This window comes from Hoplias malabaricus, chromosome 4 (assembly GCF_029633855.1).
Source record: "Hoplias malabaricus isolate fHopMal1 chromosome 4, fHopMal1.hap1, whole genome shotgun sequence".
In the NCBI taxonomy this organism is placed as follows: Eukaryota; Metazoa; Chordata; class Actinopteri; order Characiformes; family Erythrinidae; genus Hoplias; species Hoplias malabaricus.
In genome coordinates this window covers 32,063,649-32,080,169 of record NC_089803.1, presented here as the reverse complement: position 1 = coordinate 32,080,169, position 16,521 = coordinate 32,063,649, and the positions used below count along the sequence as shown (strand labels likewise).

The 16,521-nt window shown below is 38.8% G+C and overlaps 2 protein-coding genes across 2 annotated transcripts; both read left to right on the top strand.

The window, feature by feature from the left end:
• The first annotated feature begins 1,738 nt into the window (after positions 1 to 1,738).
• LOC136695329 (hyaluronidase-4-like) lies at positions 1,739 to 9,916 on the top strand. The gene is made up of 4 exons (XM_066669358.1): positions 1,739 to 1,825; positions 5,628 to 6,616; positions 8,015 to 8,104; positions 9,306 to 9,916. The coding sequence occupies exons 2-4, from the start codon at positions 5,666 to 5,668 to the stop codon at positions 9,741 to 9,743; spliced, it is 1,479 nt and encodes a 492-aa protein (XP_066525455.1). The 5' UTR covers positions 1,739 to 1,825; positions 5,628 to 5,665; the 3' UTR covers positions 9,744 to 9,916.
• On the top strand, positions 1,742 to 15,986 carry LOC136695008 (hyaluronidase-5-like). The gene is made up of 5 exons (XM_066668822.1): positions 1,742 to 1,825; positions 13,279 to 14,223; positions 14,674 to 14,763; positions 15,215 to 15,524; positions 15,907 to 15,986. The coding sequence occupies exons 1-5, from the start codon at positions 1,742 to 1,744 to the stop codon at positions 15,984 to 15,986; spliced, it is 1,509 nt and encodes a 502-aa protein (XP_066524919.1).
• Positions 15,987 to 16,521: the final 535 nt, after the last annotated feature.

The window sequence follows — 16,521 nt, the reverse complement described above, 5'->3', positions numbered from 1 at the left end:
GCTCCAGGATCTTGAGGTTCTAAGTGCAGTCCTCACCTTTGTCACGATCTCTAAGGGTGTATTCTCCCAGTGTCCGTGTGCTTTTCCTCCCACAAACCAAAAATACATGTTGGTAGGTGTGAAATTGTGAATGAGTAAATGAGTGAGTGACTGGGTGAGTGTGTGATGCACTGTGATGGACTGGTGCCCTGTTCAGGGAGTGTTCCTGCAGGGTGGCCAGTGATTCCAGGAAAACTCCGGACCCACTGCATCCTGGATTATGGTGAAACAGTTATGGGAAATGAATAAGTGAATGTGAATGACTGTCTTCATAAAGAAATATTGTAACTGTACCCAAATGTGTTGGAATGGGTGTAAGGAAGATTCAAATACAAGAACATGGAGGAGATTGCATTTAAATGGTATATGGTATGCAAAGGTTTGGTTTTTATGTGCCTTATAATGCATGGCATATATAAGCTTATGGGCTTATAAGTTCCAAGTGTATATGATTTTATAATAACTATTAATAAGAAAATTTTAAAAACTATAACACAAAATCGAATGGAATTGGACTAAGAAGTGATATGCATGTAACTCAATTTACACAAGACAATGCCAGCAAAACTAACTGCCAAATGAATGCATGTATAAAGTCTGATTAATACAAGATTCATAGGAAGCGTTACAGATTTGATCTGTTTACTAAAGTCCACATATCATAAAAACAGATTAGATTATTAAGTCATTTTATAAACAGCACTCTAGCTATAATTATGGTAAAGACAAGGGACTCTGATGCCTAAATTACCAATCAGCAAGTAACTGTATTACTGCACTGCAATAACACCTTTGGAAGTATTGTTTTGCTCTGTCTTAATTACATCCTCAAAATAAAATTCTGACTAATGTCTAGTCTACTGCCACAACAGACAGTGACTAAGAGGCAAAACAAGACAATCACAGGCCACTGGGAAAAAGTAACTTGAGCAGCAAGGAGAATTCTACCCAGTCTTTTCACAACAATGATGAGCTGTGTGTTGCACGTGAAAGCCCACTCTGAGCTCCTGAAGGCCAGGTGGCTGGAGTACACGTAGCTAACTGCTAATGCTGATTGATGGGGATGAGCTGAGTAAGATGCAGTTACAGTGCATGATTACTTGGGGAAGGATCAAATGTGTACACACATGCACACGCCTTACAACCATATACTTGTTTCCATTATCTTATCAGCAGTTGGGGTCATATATATGACATGTGTTAGAGGGGTTAGATGTGTTTTACAAATTTGTTACTACTTAAAATATATATCCATGGCTACAGAAACAAAAAGTAACAAAAACAAAGGTTTGCTCTTTCAAATTATTTCATGTTATAAAATATAGTTTGTACCTTTTGTTTAAAAAATAAATAAATAATCTAACAGGATAAAGTTGCTGGTGGGTTACTTCTGTTTTTCTATGGCCTTCCTATGTTAGGACCTTAGCACAAACAAGTGGGTACACACACACACACACACACACACACACACACTTACCCAGTCAATGGGATTTGGACTGGAGTCCGTCCTTGCTCCTCTTTCCCTCCTCCCTCCATGCTAATCGCAGTGTTGTGGTTCTCTCGCTCAGGCTCAGTGGTTGTTTTCTCCTCCCTCTCAGGAAACTCTCCCTCTCTTTCTCTCATTTTTTTCCCCTAAACTCTCCCTCTCTCTCCCTCTGTATATAAAAGTGGTGGTGGGTGGATTTTACAGCAGACAGAAAATATGCTGCCATGCTGGGGACGCCGAGAGGGGCATGTCACATGTGCCCACTGGAGTGGTGCTGAATGGGCCTTGCTGAATCTTCAGGTGAGTACAATTTAATTCATAGGTCACTATCATAGCTCACTGGGTGAGACTTTTGGCAAAAAACACTTTTATACTGTTGGGCAAAGGGACATAAAACATGCCGAGGATCCTTTATGTTTGTGCTTACCATCTTTTACATCGCTGGCCTCAGGCAAAACCACACGAAATTGAAAAGGCTGTATATTTCTGAACTGTTTGATAAAACTTTCTCAAAACTCACTATGAGTGAAACAGCCTGTGAATAGTGTTTAAGAGTAGGCCTGATGAAGGTGCCTGGAAGATAACAAGGTATGGAAAGTAAGCTATTTTTAACTCAGTATTCAGTAGATTGTAGCCTCTTGCATTATGGAGTACCTGAGAATCTTTTCACTTTAAAAACAGAGGACTTGACAGAGGTTATGAGGTGCAGAGTTCTGTCTTGAGCTGAATAAAATACAGCATTAAGAGTGTGACTAGGGCTTTGTAAATAATCTGGGTTAGCAATGAGAGTGATGAAGTTAAAACCAAGTGTGTAACTGGAAATCAAATTAAAACCAACTCTAATTAACCTCTTAAAAACATCTGTTTTCTATAGCAGCGGCAAGTTCATTTAGAGTTAACATGGCACAACTGTAAAGCTTTGCAAATATGAAGTCACTCAGGAGAGAAAAGGATGCAAAAATAACAGATGAGATACGTAATGTTCTGGGATAAATAGCTCCAGTGGGATAACAGATATTCCACACCTTTTGCCACAGGGGTTGGTGTCTTTGTGTCATTCTTGATAAATAGTGTGAAACTTCACAACAAATAGTTACAGAAATACTGTAGACTACATGACAATATAAATGGAAATGTCTGAGTGCCCCAGTGTCTTTCTGTTACTAAACAAAAGCTATTGGGGCAAGCAGTCAAAACACAAACCAGATTAACATCTGAGGTTGTTATGAGGTCACACATTCCTTCCTATAGCCTGAGAGGGAACGTTTCATGTCAGACCAAAATATGACCTCAGATTAATACAATGGAAAGAAATCTGTCGGGGTTGTACTCTAACCATCAAACTCAATCACATCAGACCTTGTTCAAAAGTGATGACAAAACAAACCCCTGCAAATTTGGACAATATTCAGTTAATGTAAATGTAGTAAATGTTACTGGAAGAGGCTTAAAATGGGCCACTGTAGAACTGCCCGTATTAAACCACGGTTCATAAAACAATGCTTTTACTTAGGACTTTTTTTTAGCATGTTCAAATAGACCAGCTGTCTCCTCTTCAGAAAGCAGTTCAATTATCATACTTGTTAGCCTCTAGTCCCGTGTTTCCCTTTGGACTGAGTTAAATGAAGATGATCAGAAGTGTTTGCGTCAGGTTGACGCTGCGCAGCCTGTGGTTTCTCTGAAGACGCTGGCTGAAAGTTTTCCATAAAAACCACGTTTACCAACAAACGCTTATCCTAATTACAACCAGGGACAGCTGAGGGTTTCGGGAGGCTCAAATGTAAATACATCTCAGCAACTAGACTGACAGTCTTTGCAAAGACAGTTCTACAAAGCTGCTCTTCTTGTGCCTGTGTTTTTGACATCTAAGGTCAAAAGGCTATAAAGACAACTGCTTGCAATTTTTTCCTCTTGTAAATTTTCATTCAAAAAGCAGACCTGGATTAGCTCCTCTTGTCCCTCAGAGTCTACTGAGATGCTGGCTTTAGTCAGAGTTTCCATGCTGGGTTTATTATAAATGTTCAAAAGTGATTAAGTATAATGGCTTGCATGGAGTTAGTGTGGACCACATCTTTTTTTTCTTTTTTTTTTTTTTTTTTTTGAGTAGGGACAGTGGAGGGACAGTAAGAAAAAAACTCTGTTGGTAGAATGTAACTTTTTTCAATTAAAGCATAGACATATAACAAGACATTATATCTCTGAGGCTTGCTGTAAAGTCTGATTATGCAGGAAATGGTTTAATTTCTCCTCCTCATGGCATGGGCTAACTGCCAGTGTTGAGGAAAAAGGAGCTAGCGCTGTTAGCCAAGCCCTTTCCACTGAATAACGTAACCGCCACAGGGAACTGCAATCTGCTTTCATCCGCAACATTCCTCGCCTTGCCTCATTTTTCAGCCTCTGATTTAGCAGATGACTGGCATTAATAATATCTGACTACATGTTATTATTGCCATGGTTACTAGCAATTGATTCCATTTTCTACTGCCTCCTGTAAATCCAGTAGTAAAAATGTTTTCCGACTCTGAAGTAACAAGTAATGGTCTATTTGCCCTTGTTTGTGAAAGATGCCATCTCTTCTGTCTCAAAAAGTTCACCAGACTTTAAAGACAAAACCCTCAAATTGTGCAAAAGAACAATGGAACGCTTCTACAAGACAATAATTCATAACAAATGTGGCACGTCTTTGCATGTGTGGTGGAGAAATCATACTGGGTTCAGGAGTTTTCAGACAGGCCTCTGGCAATGGCAGCTATGATTATGGCCATGAGGGCGCCGCAGAGTGAGTGTGTGTGGCTGGATGTGGTTATTATTCTGGTGGTCAGCTGAGCATGGTTTAAGTGATGACTAAAATCATCAAGGTGCCATCTAAATCACAGTCAAACCAACAAGAGGGACAAAAACCACACTTCTTTTGAACTGCTTTTCATTTCTGCTCCTGTCATAGACAACAGTGGAAATCCCCGCTTCATTGACACTGAATGAAATATTTATTTTAAAACATATCTTGTCATAGAATTATGTTCAAGTATATGACCCCAATTCAAGGCAAGTTGATGAAAATTAAAAATTGTTAAATTAAACAATGAGCGGCACGGTGCCGCAACAGGTAGAGTCGCAGTCACGCAGTTCCAGGGACCTGGAGGTTGTGGGTTTGAATCCCACTCCGGGTGACTGTCTGTGAGGAGTTTGGTGTGTTCTCCCTGTGTCTGCATGAGTTTCCTCCCACGGTCCAAAAACACACATTGGTAGGTGGATTGGTGACTCAAAAGTGTCCATAGGTGTAAGTGAGTGTGTGTCGCCCTGCGAAGGTCTGGCGCCCCCTCAAGGGTGTGTTCCTTGCTTATGTAACCCTAACTGCAAATACACGTATCAGCAACTACCACAGAGATCTTTAAATTCATAGCTTTTATCCAGGTTCCATGCCGTGATTTTACAGTGGCTGGCCTGTATGATAATATTTCTGGCAATTCATGTGCATTAGCAGTTGCAGCTGTAATCGTACTAGGCTTACATTGCCAGATTCTCCACAGAGAGTATGGTACCTATCACCATTAAACGTGGCCAAGAACCACCTACTACCGCAGGAAAAGAAATCTGACTGACATGCCAAAAAAAAATTAAAAAGTATGCTATTTTGGCATGTGGAGACTGTCCTTCACATTGGATCAGTAGCAAAGCCAGTACTAACCGATATGATACATGGAAATAACCGACTCTGTCAACTCTCCCTATCATATGTGACTGAGACAATAGTCGTACCACCCGGTCAGTTTAAAATTCTGGCGTAGAACCTGGATCCAAGGTCTGGATTAGAAGATCTCTGACCTACAATATTTACAGAACTTTTTTGGACAACTATTCTAATGTTTACTCAACAGCTGCATAGTTATGAAGATTGGTTAGTCCAAAGTTGGTTCACTGAAAGATTCTTCAGGGAAATTGCAACTTGGACCCAAAATAAAAACAAAAAACAAATTAAAATCAATATATCCCCATACATTTCACCCTGAATGTGGAAAACATCTGCCTGAGTTTATGCCTAGGAACCTCTGGCCTATTTCACCCAGTTCCTCTCTAATCCGTTGTCTGTCATTCCTCTTAGGATGACTGACAGTACTCTTTGGTGAGTCAGAAAGCAGGATGTCCGGTGTGCCCTGCGGGGCTTTACATCAAGCTGTGCCTGTTGCCTACGCCCTTGTGCTTTCCTGGCTGCTGCTCTTGGTGCATGCTGCCTTTAGCCAGAAACCTGCTAAGCTGCCCCTTGTGGGTCGCAAGCCATTCCTGGCTGCCTGGAATGCGCCGCTGGACATGTGCACCCTCAAGTATAACATGAACATCAACCTTGACCTCTTCCACATCAGCGGCAGTCCACGAGCTGTTCACACAGGCCAGAATGTCACCATATTTTATGCTAACCGCCTGGGCTATTACCCGTTCTACACAGAACAAGGGGTGCCTGTGAACGGAGGACTACCTCAGAACTGTAGTCTGGAAGCACATCTCAGAAAGGCCACCAAAGATATTGCACACTTCATCCCCTCAGAGGACTTCCGTGGCCTTGCAGTCATCGACTGGGAGTACTGGAGGCCACAGTGGAATCGTAACTGGCATAAAAAAGACATCTACCGACAGCGCTCACGTGAGCTGGTCACCCAGGCTTACATCAATGTAACAGAGGAGCAGATCGAGGAGCTGGCACGTCTGCGCTTTGAAAAGAGCGCCATGGCTTTCATGCAGGAAACACTACAGCTGGGCACACAGACCAGACCCAAAGGCCTCTGGGGCTTTTACCTATATCCAGACTGCCATAACTACAATGTACATGCATACAATTACAGTGGCACCTGCCCCAGGCTGGAGAGCCTCCGCAATGACAAACTGCTCTGGCTGTGGAACAGCAGCACTGCCCTCTTTCCTGCCCTGGCCATCCGCAAAAGTCACATGGACAGCATTCGTAACCTGCATTTCTCCCAGAACCGCATACTGGAGTCTCTGAGGCTGGCCTCACTGACCTCACTGCCCTATGATCTGCCCACTTATGTCTACACAAGGTTGGGATATAGAGATGAAGCTATGGCATTCCTGTCACAGGTAAATACTGTCTAAGAATTTTACCTAATTAATACATAAGTAAATAAATAAACATACAAACACACACAAGTGCTGCAAGTTAACGCATGTGAGACTTTTTTTAAAGCTAATTAATCGATTACATAATTTGGCCAATAATTCATTTTTCCTTCAATTTCATTTTTACAGAGATTAGTGAGGTATCAGAACTTTTATCTAGCAACGTAAACTCACTGTTTATTTCAAAAGCTAGATTACATTTCATTTATGCTTAAATGTATCATTTTCATTTATGCACTCTCTATCGCTCTCTCTCTCACACACACACACACACACACACACATACACATACACAGAGGTCTGGTTTGGTCTTCTACATTACTTAATCCCTCTAATCAAGCCAGAAATAGTGTTGATTTTCTCCATTCAAGCTTTTGTGTGCGATGCTAAAGCTCTTATTGAAACTTTCACTTAGTAAATTAAGAGATTCTAATTCAAAATACACCAAAACTACACTTATTTATTTATTCATATTAAAAAAATACAAAAGAATGGTTTTCTCTTGCCAGTTTTTTTAATGCACGTCACTACACATTTATCTCCCTCCTAAAAATACAAGAAGGTACTAGCATTTTAACTTTATAGTTGTGATATATATATATATATGTGGGTGTGTGTGTGTGTATGCGTGTTTGTGTGTACCAATGTATCAATGTATTTCTGAAAGCATTTGTGTATGTATATTTTAATGTAAAGTTAATTCAAATTATAATTTCATTTTATAGTAACTGTTCTGCACAATTCTGACAATCATTATTTTATTTAACAAAAAATAGCAAACATTAAGTTGTTTGAAAATAAAAAGCAAGAAGAATTTTGTCAGTGCATTTGTTATGAGTTCCATCAAGGATAAAGCATGTGCATCAATATGTTTTGTTCTTGGGATAATATTTTATCCAAAAGCACATGTGAAGTTTGGTTTACATGATTTAAATGTGGCGATAGTGTTCATGAATTTAACCTATTAATGGTAATGACAATGAGTAACATTATTAATAATATTATTCCCATATCATTAGGGGTCATCAGTCCTATCAGCCTGGTTTGACTGGTTTCCATTCCAGTCAAGCAGCAGGTCACAGCATATGACTAATCAAGTGTTTAAAGTCTGAGACCAGCTGATTATTGGTTATTGGTACAGGCAATTGGTTAATGTTGTTGAGCACCGTTATAAATTATGTAAAACAAAAAGTGCACCCTCTTGTGGTAGGACATCATCCTAAACTTTAAGTAGAAAAAGTTCAGTGTAAAATATCCCAATTTATGTGTTTTGTAAAATTACAGAAAACACAACAATAATATGATGCACATTTTGTCATGACTGTATCTAAAATAATGCTTTTATTTTGTGATTTACAGAAAGACTTGATATACACAATAGGGGAAAGTGCGGCTTTAGGTGCTGCAGGCTTTGTGATCTGGGGAGACCTTAACCTCACATCTTCCAGAGTGAGTGGAAGTTGGATATTTAACGCTTGTTATGGAGACTTTGGCTATGGTGATATGAAGCAGAGTTTTAACATACAATTGTATTACATAAAACAAACAAACAAACAGACAGACAAAAAAAACAAATGCCACGCACATACTTTCTGGATGACAGACAACAAAATGCTTGAAATTACAAAATATTCTCCAGATGTTAGATGCAACTAAATACATTACAACTGTTGCTGAAATTAAATCAGATGTACACCTTAAACATAGGATGACCAAGAGAGGAATTTATTAACAAACCATTTCCAAAAAAGTTAGAATACAAATAAAAACGGAATGCAATAATGTGGAAATTATTAAAGCAATATATATATATATATATATATATATATATATATATATATATATATATATATATATATGCCCATTATATATTTGCTTATGTTTCAAAAAAGTTGGGCGGGGGCATATTTACTAATTCTTTTAACAACACTCTGAAAACCTTTGGTAACTGAGGAGACCAACTGCCATAGTTCTGAAAGTGAAATGTTCTCCCATTCTTGTGTGTTAAACAATTACTATAATTTGCGAAAACAATTCCAGATTTGATTTTGTCAGGACACACAACAATTTTCCACTTTGCCTCAGTCCATTTTAAATGAGCTTGAGCCCAAAAAAGGTTTTGAATCTTGTTTATATAAGGTTTCTTCGTAGCATTTGTGAGTTTTAACAGATATTTTTAATGCAGTTATGAACTGTGTTCACAGAAAGTGGTTTTGGGAGGGATTTCTGAGCCCACGCAGTGAATTCCACTAAAGAAATGTTTTTAATTCAGTGCCACCTGAGTGCCCAAATACCACTGCCAGCTAATACCGGTTTTGGACCTTGTCCTATGCATATAGAGATTTCTCTGAATGCTTTAATGATATTATATGCTACAGAAGAACAAATCCTTAGGGTTTACACTTTTAAGTTGAGAATCTATGTTGAATTTAAGACTTGAATTGTTGAACTATTTTCCTATACAGTCTTTCCAGTGTGAACCTCTCACCATCTTTATATCTGAAAAATCCAATTCAATTATTTGCACTTCAGAACATTTTGTTACAACTTGCACAGCATCCCAAATTTTTCAGAAATGAGCTTTGTCCAATCTATTAAGAGTTATTAGCATTCCTTCATGTTTTTTCTCTTTTTTTCTGCATGACTGCAGTACAACTGCTCCAAGGTGAGGGCTTTCCTGAACTACAGACTGGGGCAGTACATCACCAACGTGACCCGGGCAGCTGAAGTGTGCAGTGAATTTTTGTGTCAGTCCAAAGGCCGCTGTGTCCGGAAGGACCCACAGGCAGCACATTATCTGCACCTGAGCCGCAGCAGCTACCGTATCCTGTCCCAACGCAACGGCACATTCGCCATCACTGGGCGCCACTCACAGCATGACCTGCAGCTCCTAGTGGAACAATTCCACTGCCATTGTTACCAGGGTTATAGGGGGGAGCACTGTAACAGCAATGACCCCATACTGGACCATGAGGCGGGAGAGGAGGAGGTGAAGGGCAACGAAGGGCCAGAGAGTTCTGCTGTGTGTGCAGGCAATGCCCTGCCTCTGGTTCTGCTGCTTGTTCTGATTACTTTCAGCTGTGTTTGATACAGCATGTTACAGCTATCTGATGGCACATGCAGTGACCCATGTTTGTATGCACACACTTAAGAGTAGTAATGCCCTGATTGTAGGCAGTCAATTTATATTGCTATATTGTCACCACTGTATCAAAACCTTGTATCTCCAAGAGGGGTGAGAGAGCAAGCCATCTCATTGAACAGTATACTTGGGAATACAATATAAAATCTAAAATAAAATAACTTGAATTTATCTGAAGAGCAGTGTCCAGTATAAAGTTTTAATACAATGTGAGACATCATTCACCAGACACAGCATCAAATACTTTATTCCAGGTTCAGTTAAATGCCACCACACTTTGCCAAAATTTTATTATCATCCTTTACTGGGAATGAAATTACTGGCTGACATTCCACTCTCTCCAGAAACCTCATACTTCTTAAAAGGCAGTGGACTGGACCTAGTTGTGTTTTGTTTTTGTCAAAATGCCACATGATTTAACTGTTGTTACATTTCAAGACTTCTGCTAGGGAGACACAGAGCATGCTGTGTACAGAGAGAAATTTATAAAAAGAGAAATAAAATAAAAAGCAGCCAAATCACATACGCATAAAGGATATTACAGAGAACTGCGGGTATCTGAGGAACATGAAACAATGTACAACGGAATGTATCTTCCACATGTAATCCATCCGTGGCAGTGAATACACACACTAGTGCACTAGGGACAGTGAGCACACACAGTGCTCTTCCTTCAGTCCCCCTCAACCCCTGTGTTCCTGCTGGTCATGGGATCTAACTGCGACCTTCTGGTCCCTGCTGCCCTCATAGTTTCCGTAACATTGCATTTCTGTATCCAGTGAGCATTACTGCTTTGCACTTTTCTCTTTGCTCACAGTCACATTAAAAGCTACATTTATATATTTCATCACATTCCCTGAAGTTTAGAGGCCCCCCCACACACAGACATACACACCAAATGTCACCTATGTTTGAATATAGAAAAGGAAATGTAGCTGAAGGTACATGTCCATATTTTTCCATGTTGTACTTAAGTAAATGTAACTAGATACAAACCACCTAAAAAATGACAGACAAAAATGGAGATATGAGGTTTTGTTCTGATAGTGACACTGATTTTATTAGGGTTGCTGAAATGGTATAGAGCATTATGGGGAAGAGTCAGGCCTTTGGTTGACCTACTTGCTGTGAGTGAGCATTACTAATAGTTCAGTACTGTTATACTGTGCTGTTTTCCTTGTAGCCCTGCTCGAAAATGAGCCTTGTTTGCACACACTACAGTATAACCCTAAACAGTGTAAGCTATGGATGTAAAGACTGTTTACCTAGGATTGTTTTGAATCTCAGAATTTGCCATTTATGTTCTTTATGAAATCTCTTTCATTTGTAAACTTCCTGGTGTGTATCGGTGGCTTTTGACAAATACTCTTACTCTATGCATCTTTTAAGGCACTGATGTGACCCAGTGAACCCAAGGTTGATGTTCTTACCCTGTGGAAACTGCTTGCTGTATGATCACTTGATTTCAGGGAGTACTGAATAATCAAGTAGACTTGAGAATTAAGTTTTGTACCTAACTGCAGTTTATGTTGTATATGTTGATGAACTGGTTTTTATCACCCATGTTGCCTAATTCAAGAACAGCCATTCATGTATTTTTACTGTAGGACAGCTCAAGGTCTTTGTTCATTATAGTTTCTAAGCATGTTCACACAAAACTACAGCAAAAACGTAAAACTATGATTTACTCTGTTTTGGGAGCCTTACTATTCCAGAAACAACAAAAAATATATATACAGACATTCATGAGCTGAAACAATTAGTTTTATAACTCTAATATATAGCCATGCAACACATGCTGCTCAGACACCAGCCTTTTAAAATCATTTACATTCCGTGACAGAAACAGCTTCTTGGAAGCTCAACAGACCAGCTTTATTTGTCTGATCAAACTACTTATTAATATCCTTCATTTAAAAAGAAACATTGGGTTAGTGTTGTCAAACTTTGGTCATACAGCATATCTGTTTGTCAAAAGACACTTTCAATTACCAAAAGTATCACACATTACAGGAAAATATATTTACAGCGCAAATACAATTGCCAAAACAATACCAAGAACTTCAGCTGATATTCCAGTTAAATTTCAGATCATAAAATCATCGGTCAGTGGTAGAGGGGAACTACAAAGTTAAACAAGAAAGAAATGTAATTAAAATAAATCTGGACTTTTAGAGCTTAGTTTTTACTTTTTAGAAGTTTTATATTTTTAACCTGAGAATAGTGAACTATACAATTTGTCAGTACTGTACTATCAGTTACTGTTTTTCTAGTAAATTGTTTACTAGTTGAATGTTTCCAAAGATGCACAGACATGTATTTAGCAAATATATTGTGTCCTTGTGTTTTTCACATATACTGTATGTGCATGAGCAATATCTCAAAGCTAAGAGTTAACTGTAAGGTTGTATGTATGCATTGATGTATGTGAGCCAAAGCACAAAAATGATGCAGGAACTGGAGGTTATTTTATATACCTCAATATTTACAGCAGCTTTACTCCAATGGAGACATTTAGGATAATAAGACACTGCCACATAGCTTTGTTTGGAGAACCACTGAAGGTGTCTTAGCCACATTCTGAAGTTATCATTGTCATCTTGCTTATATCCAATTTACTGCATAAATAAATAAAATAAAAAATGAATGAATGAACGTACAATTTGATAATATTTTTTTCTGCTTCATTTGTACTATGCATACTACCTTTCTCTGAATCTGTTACTGTTGGTGGTCCTACTATTTTTGGCATACTATTGAGTGTTGGAGTATGTGGACTAATTATATCCTTCAAATCATCACGAAACATATATTCATTCTGATGAGCCTAGCCAGTGGCTGTATCTTGAATTCTAATATAGAAATTTTACAAATATTTGGCATGTTTTGTTCCCTTCAGTAACCACTGTGACATGTTTGTGATGTAAAATTTTCAGACGCAGTCTTTTTGCTAAATAGACATATAAATGTCCCTTTTCTGGATAATAACTTAGTGGTGTTTTTTCTTGATCACACACAAAAACAAACAAACAAATAATAAAAAAAAAATAATAATACATTTTATTATTATTATTTAGCATTACACTCAGCTGTCTCTGTCTTTATTTGCAAATATAGAATACAGGAACACACAACTACACACAAGACCAGACCAAGAAGCACTGAGAACAAGGGGCTATACAGTATATACACAGGACCACAGACAAGGAACACCTGAGAAGGACAACAAGGGGGCAGGATCACAAAGGAGACACAGGTGGAATCACTAAGGACAATGCGAGGGACTATGATGGGGCTAAGGCAGAGACAAAACAAAAACAGAGCCATGTGCTAAAGAAGCACATGACAGACAAGGAAACAAAAAAGCAGGAGCACACAAAACAAGGGTTGAGATGTTTTACACCGTCTATACCAGCAATGTAAATTTATATCACCACTGTATGACGAACACTGACAAAGTGCATTTTTTTTTGTCTCCTAGGCAAAAATAAATGGCTACCACACACTGCTTACAAAGAGATACATCCAGACACTGTCTTTCATCATCCTTAGCCTGGCCGACTTGTATTTGGCTTCACCCCTTCCACAGACTGCGGCTCCACTTTTTGATAAGATGCCTTTCATGGTCATATGGAACGCCCCAACCTCCAGATGCCAACAACTGAAGATCCCCCTGGACTTCTCTGGATTCCAGGCCATCACCACACCAGCCAAAGCCCATAACCAAACCCTGACACTTTTCTATAAGAAACGATTAGGGCTCTTTCCTTATATCGACCTGCAGACGATGACACTGTACAATGGTGGCATTCCACAAAGAGGTAATCTAACAGCTAGTCTAAAAAAAGCTAAGGAAGAGTTTACCCACTATATTCCGAACTCCTCACCTGGCCTGGCTGTCCTTGACTGGGAGGAGTGGCTTCCAGTGTTTGACCAAAATTCAGACGGGAGAGGGATCTACAGGGAGCTTTCCATCAACTACACACTACAGCAGGATCTGTCCTTGACCAGGCCGCATGCTGAAAGCAAAGCCAAGCAGCAATTTCAGAAAATGGCTAGAGATTACATGGAAAAGACACTAAAGTTGGGAACCACTCAGAGGCCAAAGCACCTCTGGGGTTACTACATGTACCCTGACTGTTATAACTATGATTTTGAAAATCTAAGCTATACAGGTCAATGCCCTGATGACACAACACAGCTAAACACAGAACTTCTCTGGCTTTGGGAGGCAAGCACAGCACTCTTTCCTACAGCATACATACCAAGATCTATAAGCGGAAGCCAGAAGGTAGCGCTATTTGTCCGCCATCAGGTGCAAGAGGCGGTCAGAGTGGCAGCTTTGCCTCAACAACCCTACACTATTCCCATTTATATGTACCTGCGACCTCTTTTACGTGATCAAAAGGAACATTACATGCATGAGGCAAGGAGATTAAGTTGTTATAGGAAACTCTGTTCAATCTGTGGCCATCCATCCATGCGCATATATATATATATATATATATAACACACAAATGCATATACAGGGTGAGTCAAATGTTTCAGGACACCCTTTTATCTGTATGCCCCAACAAGAAAAGGGTGAGAAATAGGGCTATGTCTGAAATATGGCAGCCATATTGGATCAAGGAAAGGTTTTTCCAGTGGCAAGGTGGTCATGTCATATTTTATACACACACACACACACAAACACATAGTGTTGTCCCATCAAAAGAAATAATAAAATATCTGCAGAAATGTGAGGGGTGTACTCACTTTTGTGACATACTGTATATATCATTATCAGTATTTTACTGTATGGAATAGCACTAGAATACACTCAAGGTTTAACTGCAGTAACTGCATTTTAAGTTCTCATCTTGGCTATCCTCAGGTTGACCTGGTCAGGAGCATTGGTGAGAGTGCGGCTCTCGGAGCTGCTGGATGTGTGCTGTGGGGCTCTAGCTATGACTACAATGACAAGGTATTTGACCTTTTTTTATATGTGGAAACCTCCAGTTTCACAAAAATAAAAGAAAGAAAAAAAGTGATGATCATACCATTAGCAATATTACATTTTTTGATTTTCTTGAACATCTTTCCCAACAAAGTATTTGTTGAACTGCTGACTACAAGGGAATAATACACTAAGCCTGATTATTTAAGCACAGTATAAAGTTGGGCCTAATAGTCATCCTCATTCTACTGAATAAGATTTAATTATGAATGAAATTAATTGCCTAAGTAAGAAATCCTGCATGATAGCTTTGGTTCTTCCTTTCAGATTACTGATAAAATAACTCCAACATGGAAATCTTAATGCACCTTAATGTATACAGTATTTGGAATAAAGCTATATATATATATATATAAATAAATGTTTTAATAACTTTAATAACTATGTTATTAAATGTTCTACTTCTTTTTCTTTTCAGACATCATGTGAAGCCCTATCTACATACTTGTCTAAAACTCTAAATCAGTACATTGTCAACGTCACATCAGCGGCCCATCTCTGCAGCAACATGCTCTGCCAAGGCAATGGTCGCTGTGTTCGTAAACACTATGACTCTGATGACTACCTGCATCTTAACCCTATTCATTTTGATATGGAGAAGCGTGCAGGGACATATTACATCAGGGGAAAACCTTCTATCACTGACTTGAGAGACTGGGCCAAAATGTTCACCTGCCAGTGCTATGCAGACAAGAACTGCTCTGCTAAAATAACATCAGGAATCTGCAGTAGATATGAAAACAAAACTAGACACCTGACAATGCTTCTTGTAGCATATTTTCTCCTTAAATCATTTTAGTTTTCTGTTGAGTTGTAGTTTTAGAAGCACAACATTTTCCTTTTCACAGGCATGTCTGCAGCTCTACTAAGTCAAAAAAGAGACATTATACAACATCAAAAATGATTCCTCTAGAGGACATAGGGATTTTCCCAAAAAAAAAAAAATATGTACATACGTTGGGGCAAGAGACTCAATATACTTTTATGAAGAATTTCAGATAAGCATGGACTCAGCAAGACTGAGTGACAGCACTGTTGGTGGTGAGAAGAACTACAAACACACATCTGCCTGACAATGTGACTTTAAGTGGTTTAAACTCTTTTGTGTAGGAAGAAGCATAATTCTAGCAAACATTGTTTATGTTGATATATTTCCAGACTGGCAGGCGGCAACTCCCTCTTTTAGCTGAGAATAATGTTATGAAATTGCTTTTTAGCATTTATTTCACTGTGAGTGAAGATAATTTTAAAATCAATAATTTACTCATTCATCTTCTGTAAATTCTTTATAATTTTCAGAGTCGCGGTTGGTCCAGACCTACCCAGAATCATTGGCTGCAAGGCAGGAACACACCCTGGACACAAACAGGATTATAGGCTATGCATCCAACAGAAAAAAACACACAGAATGCACACTTAATATCCGACCATATTCACCACTGGGGACAATGGATGTTAGTTTTACACACACACACACCCACCCACCATATATATATATAAGATTTTATTGACTTTCTTAGTATCTTTTGATGTAGAACAATGTCATTTATTGTATATATCACTTAATATTCTTGTGCAGAGAAAGTGTCAGTATGGTTTTATTAGGTGTTTTAAAGCATGTTTTTGTAATGTAATATTGAAAAACAATATTCAAACCTTTTCTCCACACATAATATTAAGAACATTATTTATGCATAAGCTTAGCTGTCAATACATGATATGTCT

What these genes read in the sequence shown, in the direction of transcription:
- LOC136695008 (XM_066668822.1), top strand. Translation starts at nt 1,742, where the DNA reads ATGCTGCCATGCTGGGGACGCCGAGAGGGGCATGTCACATGTGCCCAC. An exon ending in AGGAACATTACATGCATGAG is followed by an intron (nt 14,224 to 14,673) that starts GCAAGGAGATTA and finishes GGCTATCCTCAG; the next exon opens with GTTGACCTGGTCAGGAGCAT. An exon ending in GCTATGACTACAATGACAAG is followed by an intron (nt 14,764 to 15,214) that starts GTATTTGACCTT and finishes TTTTCTTTTCAG; the next exon opens with ACATCATGTGAAGCCCTATC.
- LOC136695329 (XM_066669358.1), top strand. Translation starts at nt 5,666, where the DNA reads ATGTCCGGTGTGCCCTGCGGGGCTTTACATCAAGCTGTGCCTGTTGCC. An exon ending in CTATGGCATTCCTGTCACAG is followed by an intron (nt 6,617 to 8,014) that starts GTAAATACTGTC and finishes TGTGATTTACAG; the next exon opens with AAAGACTTGATATACACAAT. An exon ending in TTAACCTCACATCTTCCAGA is followed by an intron (nt 8,105 to 9,305) that starts GTGAGTGGAAGT and finishes GCATGACTGCAG; the next exon opens with TACAACTGCTCCAAGGTGAG.